The 21030-nt window shown below is 34.4% G+C and overlaps 1 protein-coding gene across 3 annotated transcripts in view; it reads right to left on the bottom strand.

The window, feature by feature from the left end:
* The window catches only part of COPS2 (COP9 signalosome subunit 2), a 31295-nt gene that overhangs the window by 4418 nt on the left and 5847 nt on the right, over positions 1-21030 (bottom strand). Inside the window, exons 2-11 of one of the 3 annotated variants that reach the window (XR_009264161.1) lie at positions 15065-15178; positions 14316-14393; positions 9867-9992; positions 7269-7379; positions 7062-7139; positions 4662-4836; positions 3799-3977; positions 3637-3689; positions 881-978; positions 250-361 (exon numbers count right to left, since the gene is read on the bottom strand). Coding sequence is in view for 2 of the 3 variants with exons in the window: in XM_058737795.1 (XP_058593778.1) it covers positions 881-978; positions 3637-3689; positions 3799-3977; positions 4662-4836; positions 7062-7139; positions 7269-7379; positions 9867-9992; positions 14316-14393; positions 15065-15178 (1012 nt within the window). In the remaining variant the exon portion in view is untranslated. The remainder of the gene's footprint in view (positions 1-249; positions 362-880; positions 979-3636; positions 3690-3798; positions 3978-4661; positions 4837-7061; positions 7140-7268; positions 7380-9866; positions 9993-14315; positions 14394-15064; positions 15179-21030) is intronic. The other 2 variants (XM_058737795.1, XM_058737796.1) reach the window with 2 other exon arrangements.

Raw genomic sequence — 21030 nt, 5'->3', positions numbered from 1 at the left:
TCATGCCAGCCAAGTCCTTTATTTTATGCTCTCTCAAAATCTACGGTATTATATTTTATAAAATGATTTTCTCCAGTTTCTTCACAGACAAGTGTCTTTAAAAAACAAACAAACAGACTGGAGTTCATGTACAAGGCTTCTAAACTTTTCTATATCCACCGAGTGTAGTATCATTCTAGCTTCATACAAGAACTTTTAAAATTCTGTCCGAATGAAAGAGAAAGGAAGGTGGGGAAAAGAGAACATTACTTCCAAAGTATTCTTCGGATTTTCCTGATGCATCTGGAATTTAAGTATTTGAATGAGTTGTTCCAAATGGTCATTTAAAAACCCTCAAATAGCTCCAAAACAGGTGGAAACACTGGAGGTACAAAAGAGGCCCCAGAACAAGGAATGATTTTTGTCTTTGTTAATCCAACAGAAAAAAAAATCTCATACACTTACTTGTACAATATTAGCCTACCCTTCAAAGTAAATGCATCAAGGCCATCAACCATAGAGGACTATGTTTAAAAGCTTTTGTTACTTGTTGAAAACAAATCCTAAGAATTAACTTTGATACTGATACTAAGTATCAGTAATAAACATGCAATAATATCTAAATTAGAATAAAAAGATAAAAGGGACAGCCACCTTAAGTGAAATGGACATAACATGAGAACTTGATTATGTTATTCAACAGCATGAAACTGGTGAATGATTTCTTTTAAATAGCTTTATAATTTTAAATAATATCCTATTCTATGACAGCATTTAGAAGCATTTCTATACTTGACAATACATAGAAGAAAACTGGTTTGATTCCATGCCTTTCCATTAAGAAGTCCTGTTTGACAGTGGCACAGAAGGTAACTGAATTCACTTAGCAGAAAGAATATACCTTCAATGTGTTCCCTAATGAAAGGATCATCCATAATGTTGCTGTGATTTGTTTTCAGAATCTTCTCAAATTCAGTGATGTCATTATTCTGATAGGCACTAACAGAAAAAGAAAGGTATAAATCTTGTCAAACATGAGGAAGTCATGTATTAAATCATATTATCCAAAGAGCCTGCTTCTTGATTTTTATATGCAAAAATTATTACAGTTATATAACATAATATAACGTAATTATTACGTTATATTATGTAACGTAATATGCTAAATTACGTTACAGTTTCTGCCATAGAAATCAGAGTTAAACACACACACATCCTTCTGCAAACAAAATGAATTTCTTTTTTAACGCTTTTGGTTTTATAAAAGAAAGATTAAATAAACCTTTTAGGGTCATATACTATATTTATATATAGTTCATTAAAATCTTCTCAAAATCGTAGCACTATTAAAAACCAACAAGTTTAATAATTGTTTAATGCTTGATACTTTCAAATTAAATTGTGCATTTAGCATTTAATCCCTAAGAAACCAGGTCAGCATACAACGGTATGGAGGAGTCCGATCTTGTCTTTGAAATAAGACAGTATATCCTCTCTGAAGATTATTCAGAAATGCAGCTTCCTAATTTTTATCTTCTAGAAAGCTACCAGCAACTGCTAAAACTTCGCAAAGGGAACATCTGATTCTTAATTTTCTCTAGCCTTAAAGTTCCACTGAGTTATACAGCAGAAACGTCAGCGGCAGGTAATTAGCACCAAATGGGACACGCACACTAAAGAAGAGTGATGGACCCTGCTGCAGAAGGCCAAAGGCTGATTTATGTTCATAATTCTCTGAGGTGTCTAGCATCTACTCTTAAATTAATTTTGTAGGGCACCTACAGGGATTGCTAAAGGTGCTGAGAAGGAAGAAGCCAACCTTCTGGATATGGCACCACTGTCTGCTTTATATGTAAGACATATCATCAGCCATTCTGCACGCCCTCTGCTGTGCTTCCATCTGGTGGGTCGCAATGTAACTTCATGTAAGGGGCAGGTGACTCAAGTGCTTCAACAGGAATTATTTTCCTCTAGTCTGCTGGCAACTGACTAGGAAGATAAAATTAGGAAGCATTACTTTCTCACCTACCCCAAATACATTATTGTAATATGCTATAGGAGGATATATTCAAGTTGTGAAACACTTGCACATGTGCATATTTTAACCAAGAGACATTGTTCCATTGTTTAAGTGACTTCAAAAAAAATCTTATACAAAATGTGGGACACACCACAGGCCACTTGTTTGGGTCAAAATTTTCCATTAAAATAAGTTTTTGAGTTCCAATATAGAGGTTATATTAATACAGAGGAATATGTTGTATGATATAGTAAACATAAATATTGCTTATTTTTTAAAGGTCTGATAATTAAGTCCTTTAATCCATTTTAATGTATTTAATCAATTTAATTTAGACGAAATATTAACGTCTAGGGCAAAACTCTTTCTCAATATTTCTTTAAGGGTTTTAAAAGCTTAAACTGTTGTTTAGCAACTTAACTTAAAAACATTTTTCTGAAGTATTATGAAGTGAATCTCTAACCAAATCATGTTGATGGAATAAACCATCTGAAATAAAGATGGAGAAATCTCCTTTCATAACTAATATCAACTTAATTCAACAAATATGTATTAAAATAGACTAAATAAACAATAAAAAAAATTTAATTTTTGATGTTGCAATTTAGAGTTCTTATCTCCTAACTATTCCTAGTCCCCTTAAAAGAAAAATAAAATCATTCTTATTTTTTATCGTTAAAATTAAAGTTTCTTTAAATAAACCTGGTAATTTATAAAACTCATAGCCAAACAAAGTAAATGAGGACATTTTACATAGGAACTTAGACAATATCATGTAATAAGCTATTTTCTCCAAGTATATAAAATTTATATATGGGTGACTCATAATTTATAGTCTAACAGTACTTTTAAATCAAAAAAGACTATTGAAAGAGTATCTGATCACTTAAGTTATCCACATACATATGCAAAAAAGCCCACCCTACCCTACATCCTAATCATAATCTTCCTGCTTTGGTAAACTCAGTTGCACAATCTAAACAAAAGACTTGATGAAACCTAGGCTCCATGTATTCCCAGCCCAGAGGAAAATTTTTCTTGTTCACCGATTTCTTTTGCAAAAGTAGGCCTTCTTTTCTAGGCTTTTTGCTTTGTTTCATCTTTTATAATTTTATTTAATATTAATTGATCATAGCAGGTTTTTCAGTTGCTACCCACCATAGAAGTCGTCAAAAAATCCTTGGATTTCTTATCAATATAACCCTCTGCTCCTCATCTCAGAAAATTACCTGAGGTAAACTTTTTAGATGATTTTTTTTTACCTTGTCAATTGAGAAAATATGTGAGTAAAGACACGGTCTTGCTGAAAATTTCTGACTTATGTGGACCAATTCATAATTTCACTTTGGATTAAGGCAGGCTGAAACAGCAAACACTGAAATTGTTTTAAAATAGCTATAATCAGTTTTGTACTGAAAACAGCATACACACAAAGCATGTAGATAACAGGGGGGAAAAAGCAGCCAATACTATACTTCATAAAATCTTATGACTAACAGAAACTGAATAAATGACTTTAAGAGATAAAAATTTCACAAACTTTGGAATATTAACTGAATTCTCAAAATATCTCTTCCACTTTCCCCTCTATTCACCGATTTAAGGAAATTTACCTTAACTGAGAGATATAATCTTACCTTACTAAATTTGTCATTGCTAGAATTTCTGGATCATTTTTGTACGGTTTGGCCTAAGCAGTTAAAAAAAACAAAACAAAAAACAATTAACACAAAGAAAGATTAACATTTACTTCCACAAAAGATAGCTGACAGAAATGAATATTTAGAGCACACGCATACCTCCTGTGAGTCAAATGGATTTATTCCTGACTTCATTAGCATATTTGCTAACACCAAATATTTTAAGCAAGTGGTTCGTCTTGGACTTCCCGATTCATCATAATTCTTAAAGGCTTCAAAAAAATCAGTGTGTGCCTTTTCAAATTCACCTTCTCTCAAGTGCATTTTACCACCACATTCTGCAAATAAAATAGGATAAAAGAGGGCATTTTCAGTTCTGTAGTAAGACTGAATACTTGATAAAAATCACATGAAAACTGTGATAGTGGCCTTCCAGTCTTTTAATTCTATACTGGCCCCAGGATGCTTTCTAAAAAGCAAGCTCTTCATTAAACATCAAACAAGCATTTGCAAATCTTTATTCTCAGTTGAGTCAGAAGGTAATTTTATATACATCATTACAATTCAAGAATAGGACTTCTTTAAATTTTTTTTTTTTTAATATTTATTCATTTTTTTGAGAGACAGAGCATGTGTGGGGGAGGGGCGGAGAGAGGAGACACAGAATCTGAAGCAGGCTCCAGGCTCTGAACCGACAGCACAGAGCCCGACACGGGGCTCGAACTCACAAACTGTGAGATCATGACCTGAGCCAAAGTCAGATGCCCAACTGACTGAGCCACCTAGGTGCCCATCAAGAATAGGACTTCTAATGGTAAATTTTCTGTTAGTAATATTTCACTAATGTAAAATCTTAAAAGACAAAATTTCATCCTAATTTCTTTCTAAGACTAGATCATTTCAATGATTTTACTACTTCGCCAATTATTTTCACTATAACACGAACAACCTTCCTAGTCATTCAGTCATATACAATGACAACTTCCTGGGACACTGCCCACCCTTCTCCAAACAAAACTTGCCTCTGATGACTCCCATGATCAGTGGATGAGGGATGGCAGACTTGATGTGAAGTGACTGTTCATAGAGTGCTTTCAGTTTTTTGTTATTCTTCTGTGCCGTGTACATTTGAATTTCCAAAGCGTATATTTCTAATAACTGTGTACCTTTTTTCAGGTCATCTTCTCCATCATCAGTCTAGGAAAGCAAATAATGAACTTTAGTCAAAATAGAATTCACAATCTAGACATTTTTATTTGAGTTAGCCTGGGATCCTTACATTTATAATATGAATTTTGTGTGAAAATGCACTACAACGTTTGAGATCTAGAACACCAAGAACACTAACTTGAATAGCCAAAAAGGAAAGCACACATCTTTTGGATTTTCTAGTCATTCAATAAGGAGTAAGTAACCAGAAGTAATTTTTTAATGTATAAAATGTTATAATGTTTGTTTCTATCTAGGAGGTTCTTTATGGTCTTCCCCAAATCGTCACAATTGTATATTCTGTGATTTTATCACAAAGCACTTTCAAGTGCCTTCCTGGTATCAGGCACTGGGTCTGCCTTGGAGAAATGTAAAGTTACATAAGCCAGAGTTCCTAGCCCCGCAAAATTTACAGGCTAGAAGATTACTCTGTCAACAGATAAATTACAATATAAATGACTCTAGTTGAAGCATGAGCCAAGTGCCCAGAAGAATGGAAGAGAAAAGCACTAACTCTGCTGAGGGATGTCAGAGGAATACAAAGGTTCAACTTTGAAAAATGACCAAAAGCCCACAAAATGCAGGCCATGAAAAATAGCATATGGGCAATAGTCAGATAATCATAAATATCAAGCACTGACATACACAAAGCCAAAATTTATTATTTATTTGCTCTTCTAACTTAATTCTGTTTATTCACTAATGAATCACAGCCAGAGTAAAATACATGATATGTAAGACACAATTTGTACATCTAGGTTATCATAGAGGCATCTGCACGGCTAAGTTAGTCAGTCAAGTGTACACTCCTGATTTTGGCTCAGGTCTCACAGTTTGTGGGATCGAACCCCACATCGTGCTGTCAGCATAGAGCCTGCATGGGATTCTCTCTCCATGTCTCTCTGCCCCTCCCCTGCTTGCATGCTCTCTCAAAATAAGTGGGGGAAAAAAAACCCCCACAGATTAGCATACATCTCTGCTATATTATAATGTTATTTACAATCGGATAGAAGATCCTTTTCCATTCAGAAACGGCTTCTCTATCATTTCCACTTCACATGGAATTGAACTCACAGTTTACGCATCAGACTAAACTTTCTCAAGAATGTGTACATAAGAAACCGATCATAAATAACTAATCTGTTTTATGAAGCAAAACTACTATGAAATAAAAGCACTTTCTTTTTTAAAATAACCTAAAAATATTAATGAAAATACATGCAGGTGATTAATTTAGAACACTTTCTTGACCAACTTTGCTCCCATGCACAGAAATAACGTATATAATTAAAATAATAGTACAAGGCACTGGAGGATCTTAAAAATATTTAAGACAGTATTTTCACACAAACTTTAAACTAATTATCAAATAGCTTTTGATCAAGACAAAAAAGAAAACACAAATTATAGCTATAGTTAAAAAGTTATAGAAGTGCCCTGTTCAGATCATGTGGCTATTCAAATTTAAATTGAGCAAAATCAAAAACTCAGCCACATTTAACTGCCTGATGACATGTAGCTGACGCTATTATATTGGACAGTACAGAAACAGAATGTTTCTAGCATCATAGGAAGTTCTAAAGGAGAGTTTTTACAAAAGATTCATATGTTATAAACTTGAAAATAAAATCTTTATTATATATGTCTTTAATATTTTTTTCTAATTTTCACAGGGTCTATCTTATTCTTAGGAAATATTAATGACTAGAGTATTTTTTTATTGATATCTGTTGTCTCAGTCCACAAAAATAATGGCTGAAATTAGGATTAAAACAGGAAGAAATTTAATATTCAGAAAAAATGAGCTTTTTAGGGGCACCTGGCTAGCTTGGTCAGCTGAGCATCCAATTCTTTATTTTGGCTCAGGTCATGATCTCATGGCTGTGAGACTGAGTCCCTCGTTGGGCTCCATGCTGAGTGTGGAGCCAGCTTGGGATTCTCTCTCTCTTCCTCTCTCTCTCTCTCTCTCTCTCTCTCTTTCTTTCTCTTTCTCCCCCTTCTTCTGCCCCATCCCAGCTCATGCACACACGCTCTCTCTCTCTCAAAATAAATAAGAAATTCTTTTTTTAATGAGCCTTTTCGTATCTTATTTACCAAATTTTATTTTTGGGATGATGTTTGAACAAAAACGTCCCTAAACCAATGTTTCAAATACAATTTTTTAATGCTTTTTTATTATAAAGAAATATTAAGAAAAAGTAAGAGAATGCTACCTGGCAGGACTGATGTAACTGGCGTAAAATTTTTTGAAGCTTTCCATATTCTTCTCGTTCTAAATATAATTTCCCAAGCTGTAAAAGAACATACTTATTGAAATTAAAAGATTTCAAAAGAAAAAGGTATGAATCTTTAGGAGAGTTTATTAAGGATACCCTCCCACTCTTCAAAAAAAAAAAAATGTAAGTAACTGTAATTGTTACCTTTGTGTTTGTCTTAAACCACAGTCTATCATTCTTAGCATCTTTCAAAGCTTCCAGTGTTGTTTCATAGAATTCCTGCAGTAAATCCATCTGACATAAAAAATCAGAATTCTATAATTGTAAACAGCAAATTTGTACCTGTTAATAAAGTTAATTTGAGCAAACTAAAAGTGCATCTTTGAACTTCAATAATACATAAGATACACTATCTGTTTCCGAATGTCTGTGACATCCTACTATTTAACAAAACCTTAGCAAAATAGAGACCAAATTTGTAAAAAGTGCCAAGATCTGTTTTTAATGTTTTTGAAAAATAAAACGCAGAAAATATCTAATGCTCTAATAGTGTAGGTTTGTCCTTTCCAATCTAATAACTCATTTTATATTGATGGAAGTGAATGGCATGCACACTGAACTACTTGTACTATTGTTAATAGTGTGTATCTTATTCACTAAACTCTCATTTGGTACCTACCACATGGCAAACATTAGGCAAGTAGCTAAAGAAAAAAAGAAAAGTAAGATCCCTTCAAAAATTCTTCTATAAATGTAACCTATCAAGTAACTCAACTACACAACTCTTAGGTTACTGGTAAAGTGCTGGGGTTGGGTAGAGGGAAAAATCTAGCACAATTTGAGCTATGTCTAAACACCATCAATTCACAAGTCTGAGTGTGACATTTTTTGATGGAACTTACCCTTTGTTTTGCATTACAATAAGCTCCCCCACCCACCCTCCTCTCCACACACTGGGCTCTGCCTTTGTTTGAATATCTGATTCTCTAGATCTCTACTTAATAGGATCAAGAGGTAAGAGGGCCACGAGGACAGGAAAATTTAATACTTTCAGAAAAGGCTGCCTATTTATTCACGACTGCTGATGGCATACTGAATAAGCTGAGTATCCCCCACCCAATACCTATTCGTACTTTCAAAAGACAAAAGCTTACATATAGTAGCATGAGGCAACACACAATCTTAAAGTTTTAAAATTAATCCCCCCCACTAACATGTGGCATAACATTTATAGTGTACCAAAAATGTTTTGAGGAGACCTGGTTTTAAAACCCAAAAAATATTTTCTCACTTAAGAAAATCCCTTTGATATGTAACAACTCTAGAATTAGTGGCATTAAGTGCTAATGTTTTAATAAAACATATACAGTTGACCCTTGAACAACATGGGTTTGAACTGCACGAGTCCACTTATATGCGGATTTTTTTGATACAGTACCCATAAATGTACAGTACCATAAATGTATCTTCTCTTCCTTATAATTTTCTCCATAACATTTTTTCCTCTAGTTTACTTTATTGTAAGAATATACCATATACATAACATACAAAGTATGTTAATCAACTGTTTATGTTACAGGTAAAGCTTCTGGTCAACAGCAGGCTATTAGTAGTTAAGTTTTGGGTTTTTTTTGTTGTTGTTTTTTTTTGTTTTTTTTAGTATTTATTTATTTTGGGGATACAGAATGCAAGCAGGGGAGGGGCAGAGAGAGAAGGAGACACAGAATCTGAAGCAGACTCCAGGCTCAGAGCTATGAGCACAGAGCCTGACACGGGGCTCGAACCCACGAAGCATGGGATCAGGACCCGAGATGAAGTCAGATGCCCAACCAACTGAGCCACCCCAGTAGTTAAGTTTTTGAGGAGTAAGTTATACGCAGATTTTGAACTGTGAGGTAGGAGGGACAAGGGGTTGGCATCCTAGCCCCCATGTTGTTCAAGGGTCAATTTTAAGTTTATTTTTCTCTATTTCCATTACATATATTTTAGATATAAAGCATAAAAGTAATAAACTACCTCAAGAAATAAAAATGACATCGAGTAGAAAAGAATCAAAGAGATTCTGAGATGAACATTTTTTATTATGAACACAAAAAATATCAAATGTTTTAAGCAATCCTAAATGACAGAGAATACTTCTTGTGCTAAAATACCATGGTTTAAGAAAGCTGAAACTTAGGACTATGTTGCTTAAAAGAATATGAACAAACAATCCAATTAAAAATTCCCTTAGCAATACAATAACATCATCATTGCTTTTCTTAATAACCAAAATCTAAAATAGCAAAAGCACTATCATTCCCAAGGTCCACTGTAGTTTCTTCATCATTAACTGTTCCTTTTGTCCTCCATCATCCACCCATTCTTTATAAAAGAATTTACTAAACACCTAATGGCAATGCCAAGTACTAATATGAGTACAGGGTATCCCTTCAAGGATGTGTAGTTAATCAAATCTACACAAATCTAACTGAGGTGGTAATGGAGTTTGTTGAAACAAACTATAATAGTAACTGTATGGGAGTTTAAGTCTACAAAAGTTGTGTGCAGATTATGTTGGTATCTCAAGATATTATTTGAAGAGATTAAGCTACTTATTACCTTTTAATATTGCATAATTAGTACTATAAGAAAACAATATAGAGTACATTATTTCTAAAGCACTTTACTGACTGGCAAAACTGCTTAACTAGAACCTCTAGATCTTATTAAAAAAAAAAAAAAAAAAAAAAAAAAGAACAAAGACTTTAGTATAAATAACAACACATTGATAAGTACTAAAAGGAACAACCAGAATCTAACCTGTTTAGAAGTAGAGATATAATCAAGAATAGAATTAATGGATTTTTCAGAATAATTTCTTGTGACTGCACTCCGAATATAGGTCAATAGTTGTTTATATCTGTTCATCATTTCTGGAAAGTTTGTCTATGAGGGAAGAAAAATGCATTATTAGATATGTATTTATGCACGAAAATTTCTATACAATTAAGATTATAGTACATATTACTACGTAATTGAAAAATAAGGTTTTACGATAGAGAAAGTATGTATGACAGAAACGCTATAAACATTTTAGCTTAAATTTGAAATTTCTAAATCACTGGGACACATGAACCAAATTTATGAAGTTAGCCTATGAAAGACTACAATTTACAAATTTTCAAAATTTCAGATATGTTCTCATTGTACATTTATTGAAATCATAAGAACTACTACAATATTCACAAACCAAAAAATACAAATAAATCCAACTTTTCAAATGCCTTGGGTCTCAACTACACAGATATCAGCTATATCCTCTTCTGAAGATTTACCCCTTGATGAGAAAGTTCTCCAACAATAGCGGTATGTTTCTTTTCTCCATTCATTATTGGTTGGTTCAACAGTAAAATGTGAGGTGAAGGAAACTTTTCAAGCCCAGGTACTCATCCCACTATTGAGAAAAGTCCTCCCACCCAAGGCTTTACTCAATAGCAGATATAGCTAATGTTGCTATTCCTTGCAGGACTATTTGCATTACTGTGGTTATTCCAAGAAAACATGAGAGATCAGAGGAAATAAGGAATTACCCCTGAAATTTCAATCACTTAAGTATTTTGGCGAATGGCCTATCATCCCTCAAAGTATACCATGGAAGGGGCGCCTGGGTGGCTCAGTTGGTTGGGCATCAGACTTTGGCTCAGGTCATGATCTCACACTTGGTGAGTTCGAGCCCCGCATCAGGCTCTGTGCTGACAGCTCGGACCCTGCAGCCTGCTTTGGATTCTGTGTCTCCCTCTCTCTGCACCTCCCCTGCTCACTCTCTCTGTCTCTCAAAAATAAATAAACATTAAAAAAAAAAAAAGTATACCATGGAAGTCCATTTATGAGTCTAATCTAATAACCTGAATCCACAGTCCCGACAATCTCCAACTGCTATTAATCCCTCTTTTTACTGGGTTCTACTCCACTTTTAATCAGGGAGGTAGGACACTGGCAGATACAGTGTTTTTCTTGATTAACGACCACATGTGTTTATTAGGATGAAAAATGATAATGTAATTTTCCTGCTTATGACTATGTCCTGCCCTGGGATACAGCATGAGGGACAAAAAAAAACATGAGAAGACTCCCTGAAACCTAAGCAAGAATGGAATTACAAAAAAGAAAACAGTAGTTGGGGTGGGGGGAAAAATGGACAGAACAAGGGAAAAACCTTAGTTATATATACATGTAGTTATATATATATATATATATAAATCAAACCACTTGTATTTCCAAATATGTCAGTACCATGGAGGGTAAATAATAGGTAATATCCTAGTAATGTTAAAACCCAAGTTACAGAACATATCTTATGGCAAAAGGCAAATTAGAAATAGGATTTTAGCAGAAAGTTCGTTTTTAATTCATTTCTTTATACTCTAATAACTTTAAAGCTCATTTTTCAATAATTCTGTTACTGTAATTAAAGACTACAGGAAGATCAGGTAAATTGCAGCAGTTAACACAGAGCAGTTGAAAACAAAACCCTTCTAACTTTTTATTGCTCAAAACCTTCACACGGCAACATGGGTCCTATTCTGAATCCAACTAGAAACTGAGGGGCGGAAGCTCAAACTACTCTTATAAAACACAACTTATTCACAGATGTTGTTTGAGCAAATAAAAGATAGAGAAGGAAGGCAGGGAAAAATAACACAAAATACAAATAATCCTTTCCCTTACTTGCTTACCATCTTGGCTCAAGGTAAAATGGTAAGATCAAGTTTTATGGGTAGCATATATTTAAATGGGCTCAAACACTAAACTACTGCTAGTATGTTAAGAAAGTCAATTTCTATAGGGTCTATTGTATTATTTCAAATCATAGAATCTTTTAAAAAAATTTTTTTTAATGTGTATTTTTGATAGAGAGAGAGTGAGTGAAAGCAGGGAAGGGGCAGAGAGAGAGAGGGAGACACAAAATCTGAAGCAGGCTCCAGGCTCTGAGCTGTCAGCAGAGAGCCCAACGCGGAGCTCAACCTCACGAGCTGTAAGATCATGACCTGAGCCAAAGTCAGACACTTATCCAACTGAGCCACCCGGGGGCCCCTCAAATCGTAGAATCTTAAGAGTTGAACAATGAGGTTCTAATGTCACTAAAATTACTTAATCAAAATCTCTATCCCTTGAGACACCTGATGTTTCTCCCATATCTAAGCTATTGATTTAAATATAGTATGTATTTGTGTTTAATATTTTCACAAATAATAAATGGAAAGAAAGCACAAGGGCTTTGTGCAACATATTCTTTGGGTAAACCCAAGACAGACATTTTCCTTTTTTAATGATACTTAAAAGCAATTGACAACATACTTATTACTGTTTAAAATGTTTTGAATAGTCTTGATATTTTGGGGCGTGAAGAATGAGCTAAAATATTTTGTGGATAGTTTTTGTAAATGTCATGGAGGGCTTCTATTACTAAAGGTAGGTGAGGATGCCAAAGTGAGAATATGGCAAGAAGAACAGGATGCAAGATTAGCAGAAGTTACCTGGACAAAAGTAACAGTCAATTCAGGGAGTTCAATTTCAAACAGAAGGGACAGAGAAGTTAATGGTGACAGGGAGGAGACATATGAGAAATTAGAGACAGGAGAAAAATAAAGTGGTAACAGATTACCAGCTATCCTTTCATCTGCCACAGAAGCAAGTGTTTACCTCTGCTCTCTAAGCTTCTCAAAAGTTCCTCTACCTTTAGTGATTTTAAGGTTTACGCCTGTCACTAGTCCTCTTGTCTAACCATTTTTTTCCCCTCCACCTCTACCCTGCACTCCTGAAGACTACCAATTCTATGAAGGTACAATGTCATGACAGTTCCAGATTATTTATAACTTCTACAACATATATGAGTACCTACTGAATGCCAGCCACTACTACAGGTGGTAGGAATATAACAGTGAATAAAACAAAGTCCTGCTCTCATGGACCTTACCACCCATGGGGATGAGGGCAGCAGAAAGGCAATTAAGCGGTGATATATTCAAAGAAAAAAAACCCAGCAGGGTAAGATGAATGTAAGTGATGGTGAGAAGGATGCTATTTTACATAAGGTGGTCCAGAGGGAGGCCATCCTAATATACGGTGACACCGAATAGAGATCTGATCAAATGAAGAAAAGAGCCATACGACTATTACAGAGGAGCATTTGGGGCAGAGGAAATAGCAAATACAAGTGTTTATGAGTAGGCGCATCCTTAGGATGACAGGAGGAACAGCAAGGAAGCCGTACAGAGAAAATAAGATCAGAAAAGGTAAGATGATGTAGGGTGTTATAGGTCATGGTAAGGATTTGGATTTTATTTTATTATTATTATTATTATTATTATTTTAAGTTTTATTTATTTATTTTGAGAGAGGGTGCATGAGTAGGGGAGGGGCAGAGAGGGAGAGAGAGAATATGACGCAGGCTCAACACTCTCCGTGCAGAACCTGATGCAGGGCTTGAACTCACAAACCGATCTCACGAACTATGAGATCAGGACCTGAGCCAAAATCAGGAGTCATACACTTAACCGACTGAGCCAGCTAGATACCCCAGGATTTGGATTTTATTAAGGAGAGTGGGAACCATTAGAAGATTTAGAGCAAAGGGATGACACAGTCTCACTTACATTTTAAAAGGATCACTCTAACAACAAAAACAAAAACAAAAAGGATCACCCTGCTGCTTGTGGAGAATAAACTGTTAATAAGGCAAGGATAGAAGAAGCTACTGAAATAATCCAGGTGAGAGATGATGTTGGTTTGAACCAGAGTAATAGAGATAAAAATGGTTAAGCAGCAGTCAGATACTGGATATATTTTTAAAAGATATAAAGACACCTGGAATTACCAATGGATTATTTGAGGGGTGAGAGACAAAGAGAGGAGTCAAGAATAATGCTAAGGTTTTTGTCCTTATCAGTGGAAGAGGAACTCCTTGTAATACAAAGTAAAATTTTAAAATTCCAAAATAAACAACAGTTTTTGGAAAAGTCCTGTTAATAAGGAAGCCAAACACTGTCTGAGTATCTAAAGGATAAGCTTTCAAAAAAGTTTGATTTCTTTGCAGAATGTTTTTTACTTAGTATTGTGGTAGTCACAAATGAAAGCTAGGCTAAATACGGAAATGTATCAACAGAATTATTTTAAAGAGGTAGATATAATGCCATTTTGCTGCCATGTGGTTTTTACCTACAGAATTCATTTCATTATTAGTTTAATTCCCCTCAAAACAAATCTTACCAACTTGAAGTTAATCTTAATCATTTGCTTCAGTGCTTTAAATCCCCATTCTCCTTTTTCACCTTCAAGTTCCAAAACCTAAAAAATAGAAGACATTTTTAGCCTAACAAAAATGTTAATGTTATTTTCTAATGACAACGTCTGTTTTGAATTAGTTTTCCATCATACGAATTAAGAAGGTTTCCCCAAGAATTACATTTCTCAATGCCATTTTTTAAAGCTTTAAAAAGGAAACGAGTCTTAAAATGCTTAAGGATAAGTGAGCTAATTTTTAAGTTTCTTCATCAAATATTAAGTAAGAACTACTACTTGACTATTATATAGTCCCATAAATCCTTTTTTTTTTCCCATCTGAATAATCCATTGATAAGAATAATCCAAAAGTGTATCAATAGTCAAGAAATCACCTTACTTAACACTGAAACCACACCTGTGTGATCTGTCCCCGAAGAAGGAATAAAATTGCAGGGGTAATACCTATTGACCATTCATGTTGATTTCCTTTGTCCAGAACCACACTAGCTTTTCAGGACAATGGCCCTGCTCTATAGACAGCTTGATTAGAAAAAACAGGATATTCATTTTGAAATATGTGCATGTGCTGCATAAATGCAAACTTATTTATAGGATTACCACTCAGTATCCAAAACACATTTCTGAGATAAAATCACTTGGAACTTATTTGATCTAAGACATCATTTAAAAAAAATAAACTTTAAGACACAGAATCAATCAGAAAAAATATGAACCTTTTGAAAACTGCTTAATGCTGCCTTTGGGTCATCTTCTTTTAATGCTTTGGAATTATAGTACTGATTTTCCAAATCCACATTTGGCTCGGAGTTACTATCTTCAGAGTATTCCTGTTTGTTAGAAAGAGATACTACAATGAAAAAGAAACCCACACACTGCCCTGTAAAAAGTGAATACTGTTAAGATAGAAAACCATACATTTGCACAAAACAACCTTGCAAGCATAGGTAAAATGTAACTGATACTTAATCCTTATTTAAAAAAAAAAAGTAAAAAAGTCAAAATCAAGTGGAGAGAATAGAATCACTTACTTTCAGATCAAAACTACACTTTCCACAGAATTAACAGAAAAGCAAAATGCAAAGAAATAATGGGTTAATGAGCCCCAATTCTGTTGTGGTTAACCTTTTGTTGGTCATGGAACCCAAGAAAAATCACTGTAAATGCTAATTATCACATAAATGCTAATTATTCATCTTAAGTTCTGTAATGTAATTTTCTCTACTCCTTAAGTCTAAATTTCATTATTATAATATGGCCTAACTACCTGGGATGATAATATGCACATAGCATATATACATAGCTATATATATATATATATATATATATATATATACACATATATATACACACACACACACACACACACATATATATATGGCTACATATATACATAGTTAAATATAATTGTATACTAATAAGAATATTTGCTTTTTGTGCACTCCACTTACTCAATAGCTATTTAGTTATATTAATATACTTTAGCTTTATAACAAATCAGAAGAAAATGAATTTATATAACTTCATATGACTTTTATCACATAAATTCACCTCTAAGTACTGAAACAATAAAGTAGAAAGGAAAATTGGAATAAAGCAGCTATTTTGTGGAGTTGTGTCAACAAAGAGTTTAAAATAGTTCCAAGATATTCAATTTAATGATGAGGATTATAAAACATAAAGATTAGTATAATGAAAATCACTGTTTTAAGACACAAAAGTATTTCCATCAGTTGCAAGTTATTCCAAAAGGCAAGTTGACTGTTATATTAAGAATAGTACATGGAAGTAAACACAAAAAGACACACAGTATTAGAGTTGTTTCTAAATCCAAATACTGAGTAAATTTTTTTAAAGATACTCACAAAAAAAATCTGTAATATTTCATAAAGGCCAAAGAATGAAAAAAGTTATAGTGAGCATAGTGCTAGAAAGATCAAAAATATATGAACACAAGATGAATTTTTCCTGTGACCAGCAGATGGAGGGGTATGTCTGATGTTAGTACAAAACCAGTTTTATCTGACCACAGAGGCTTTGTAATGTGCACCCTCTAGAGGACAATTATTTTCTTGTGTAAGGACATGTGGCAGGGACGCAGTCTCACAGATTTGATTGGGAGTTCAGTTATGTTTAACATGAAAATCCTTTGCAACACTTCAATTTCATAATCAATCATTCACTTCTTAACCCTGTAATCTAAGTTTGATTACAACTGATTAAACTAGAAAAACAATTAATAAAAACTTAATAAATAAATAAGCCAAAATAATGCTATGATAGTGAAGGATTCTGAGATAGGTTTTGAAAGATAAATGGGAGTCTGCATGCTAGACATAAGAGGAGAGGGGAAAGAAAACAGTAGACACAAAACAGCATTATGGAAGGTAACTAAAGAACCAAAGGCAGTCACATTGTTGGAACATAAAAAAGTCTTTATTGATTCTACTTTCAACGTACGTCTCCAATTCAAATTCAGGCACTTTCCTCTATCTCCCTCGCTACCAGCCTAGCCTACTAAGTCACTTTGATCTCTCCGCACCCCTCCTTTTACACCTTCAAATTCCAACCTTCTCATGGTAAGCAGCCAGAATAACCTTCATAAAATGTAAATTAGCACGTACATTCCTCTTCTCAAAATGGTTTCATATTGCTCTTAAAATTAATTTCAAAAATTATCAAAATCTTACTCCTGACTACGCATCCAATCATATCTATTAATTAAGCTCTCCCTGATTCATTTTACTGCAGCCACTGTGGCCACCACATAAATGGCCAAAATTCGTTCCCCCACTCTTCCTCTGGTTAACTACTGCATAGTGTCACCTACTCAGGGAAGATGTGGGAGTAAAAATCATAGCTATAAAACCTACTCTACACCTTTGGAAATCAGTTCTCTAGATAACTGTTCAATAACATAAATAGTCAGCTAAACCAGAAAATGATTTTTCTGCAACCCAAATCTTTAGAATACATCCTTCAACTTGGAAATAAGTTGTTTTTATTTGTATCTATCACAAAGTCTAAGAATTGGAATCTCACTCAAAGTCCATTTGTTTTTGGTTTCTTAGCCCACAACAGGTTAGAATAAAACAACTATGCCAGGATATGAGTGAGAAAAGGGAAGAGAAAATACTATTTTAAAATAATAAAATTTTAAAACTTCAATTATCTGGAAATTACTGACCTGATTATAACATTGTTGAAGACAAGAACCTTTACATTTCGTACCATGTCTAACACAATGCCTTATCATTCAGTCACTGAATATTTCTTATAGTACAAGCCTGGCTATATACAACTTCTGATACCTGATTGACTCCCGACTAATATTTCTAAACTTTAGGTGTTAAAACACTCCCAAATCACAATGATTAAGATGAGACTTAATCCAGCCCTCAACATTTTGTAAATATAAATATTCTTTTGGTTTTTCATATTACAGCTGACCCTTGATCAACATGAGTTTGAAATGCATGGGTCCACTTACATGGGGACTTTTTTCCTGATCAACATGCTATATAGTACTGTAAATGTATTTTCTTATTATGATTTTCTTAATAATATTCTTTTCTTTGCTTATGTTATTGTAAGAATACAGAATATAATACATGTAACATATAAATTATGTGTTAATTGTTTTGGTATCAGTAAGTCTTCTGATCAACAACAGTAAGCTATGAAGTTTGGGGAGAATAAAAAGCTATACATGGATTTTCAAGGGTCAACTGTGTATGGATGAAGTGGAACATATAATATCTTTTGCATAACTGCAATTCAATTCTAAGAGTTACTGGCAAAATGTATAAATACACAAGAATTGGTACAACTGATATGTTACTGACTGGCATTCCTTTTTTTTTTTTTTTTTAATGTTTATTTATTTTGAGAGAGAGAAAGTGTGTGCGTGAAGGAGGGGCAGAGAGAGGGGAACAGAGGATACGAAGCAGTCTCCACGCTGACAGTAGAGAGCCCAGTGTGGGGCTTGACCTCACAAACGAAACCATGAGATCATGACCTGAGTCAAAGTTGGATCCTTAATCAACTAAGCCACATAGACGTCCCTGACTGGCATTCTTATAATCAGGCAGTCCCTTGTTATGATCTGCAATAGCATGTTCAAATGGGTTTGAACCAATCTCTATGATATCACTAACCTGTCATAGGCAGTTTAATGAATCAGTACAAGCTATGTACCATATACAGTAAACTATTCCTTAGTTATTACACTGATATTTTGAGAAGTCTAGAATAATTCCGTTTTGGGATATCTTTTGTTAGATATCTATTTAGATACTTGATAATGATCTTTAGCATAGACCAGTAGTTAAGTGTTGCTCACACAAATGCAAACCAAATCTTTCCCCTCAAGCAATTCATGGTCAGAGACAGATATGCAAATAGCAATGCTATAACATGATAAAAGCAATTAAGAGACACATACTAGGTACAGTAGCAGCTCAAAAAAAAAAAAAAAAAAAAAAAAAGTTACAGGAAGGAAAAATGACCTGAACCAGGTCTAAAAGTATGAATAGGAGTTGCCTGGGGATAAGGAAGGGCATCTGAAACAAAGCAGTTAATATGTGTAAAGGTATGGAAGCTTGAAATGGTATCGCATATTTGAAAGAAGCATGAATAGTCAGATTGGGCTGAAGCACAGGATGTGTATAAAGAACTGATGAAAGATAAACTGGTATCAGAGGAACAGGACAACAGAAGTCTAGCAAGGAGTTTACATCAAGTGGAGCCACTCACTAAAAGATTTTACAGGGAAATAATCGCTTGTGTTTTAGGAAGGTACTCTGGTAGTAACGAAGTAGCCCACTGGATACTCTATAAACAACAGTCTGGTTAAAAGATGATGGAGGTCTGATTTCAAATAGGAGAAAAGGGAGGAAACAAGTGTAAGTATAGAAGATGTCAAATGATATTAAGGATGTAAAATAAAAAGGACCCACCACATGGGTACAGGATAAAGGGAAATAAAGTTATCTTTAGTGCCTATCAATGACTTGGTCACACACAGTGTTACTGATCAGAATAGACTATAGGAAAAGTATTAAACAAATACTGCTAAACACAATTCCCCTGTCAGATGAGAAGGGTATTAACTATAATCTGTAACAGTTTAAAGAAAATACTTTTTAAAAGAGAATCTGATAATTCAAACAATAAAAAACAAAAATTTTTAAGAAACAAAAAATTTAAGCAATATATGAAAACACTTGAACGTTGTTAAAGGGATTGAAAAACTCACTAAATTTCATTAAGTACCACCTACTTATATAATACCTCATGTCCTGCCATCTCCCCAAAGCAATCTGTGATCCATGCACACCACCCAAACCTATTCTTCCTTCCCCAAATGTGCCACACAATTCAAAATCTCTGCTTTGACATAAACTGTTCTCTCTGCTAGGAATTCTAAACTACCTCCCCTATTAGCACACTTCCCACTTTTCTCCTATGATGGTTCCTAGCCCTAACACTGCTGGAAAACATATTCATCAAGGTTTGCCTTGTGATACTTTCTTCAACCCTACTTAGGAAAATAAATCTTCTCCTTAGTCAGCTTCTACATGACATGAATCTCTCTAACATGGAGCCTTGTGAGTGTGTTTTGTTCCCACCTCCCCTCATCATGAGCTTCTCAAAAAGCAGAACTTTCTCTTCCTCATCTTGGTATCCCCTGAGTCTGGTATAATACAAAATGCTCAGTAAGTGTTTGTTTAATTGAAATGAAAAGTGGATGAATGTTCGAAAGTAACATACAAACTATATAGCCAGGGGCCATTTTCACTCTATGCTGGAATGGACCTACTGCTGAACAGGGTCAGTTCCACAGTTCCTACTTATTCTCCTGTACCTTGTCAATAAAAGTCTGTGAAATGTGCTCTAGGAAAACAAGACTCACTATTAACAATGTTCCTCAAGCCCTGACCATGTCGTGACAGCTATACTAGATGCCAGGCACAGAGAGGCAAAGGGCAAGGTCTCACTATCCTTAAGGACTAGATATGATACAAGTCCTAAGTAGCCATTTGTGGTTTAGACATTCATAAAGTTGCTCAAAGTTTTTAAAATTTCACCTAAGTTAACGGGTCCTAATTTATCCACAGTGTAAATCAGAACATTATTTTATTTATTCCAAACTGTTAGGCTTCAAATTAAATTTTCCAAAGAAAGTCATAAATGTCATTAGACCTGGGCTACAGTTTTGACTCTCCCACTAATTTGTCCTGTAAATTTAAGTAAGTCACTCAGACATGCTGCTTTAGTTTCTCTTATCAAATGGGGGGGGGGGGGTAGGTCGAACCCTCGGAGCTTTCTAATTCCCGCTGAGGTCCATGTGTTTATTTTGAGATATAATATACAAGTACAAATTCACGCTGTTGAATATTCACAGTTAACAGATTTCAGTTAGGGGTAAAAAGCCTTAAATTTATCTTATTCTTAGCATGTAAGAGCTGTCTCCTGTTAACTTATCATTTTAGCTATTCTTGTTTGAACCTCTCCAATCTCATTATACAAAGTATACCTATGAGGTAATGCAACAGGACTTTTTGGAAATGCATCAAAACTTTTATTCCAAACCAATACTTATCCTTGAAGCAGTAATTTTTTTAAAAAGTGTTTCGGGGCGCCTGGGTGGCTCAGTCGGTTAAGCGGCTGACTTCGGCTC

This window comes from Neofelis nebulosa, chromosome 7 (assembly GCF_028018385.1).
Source record: "Neofelis nebulosa isolate mNeoNeb1 chromosome 7, mNeoNeb1.pri, whole genome shotgun sequence".
NCBI classification, from domain to species: domain Eukaryota; kingdom Metazoa; phylum Chordata; class Mammalia; order Carnivora; family Felidae; genus Neofelis; species Neofelis nebulosa.
Note: the sequence above shows the minus strand (reverse complement) of the source record. Positions and strands in the feature narration are given on the sequence as shown.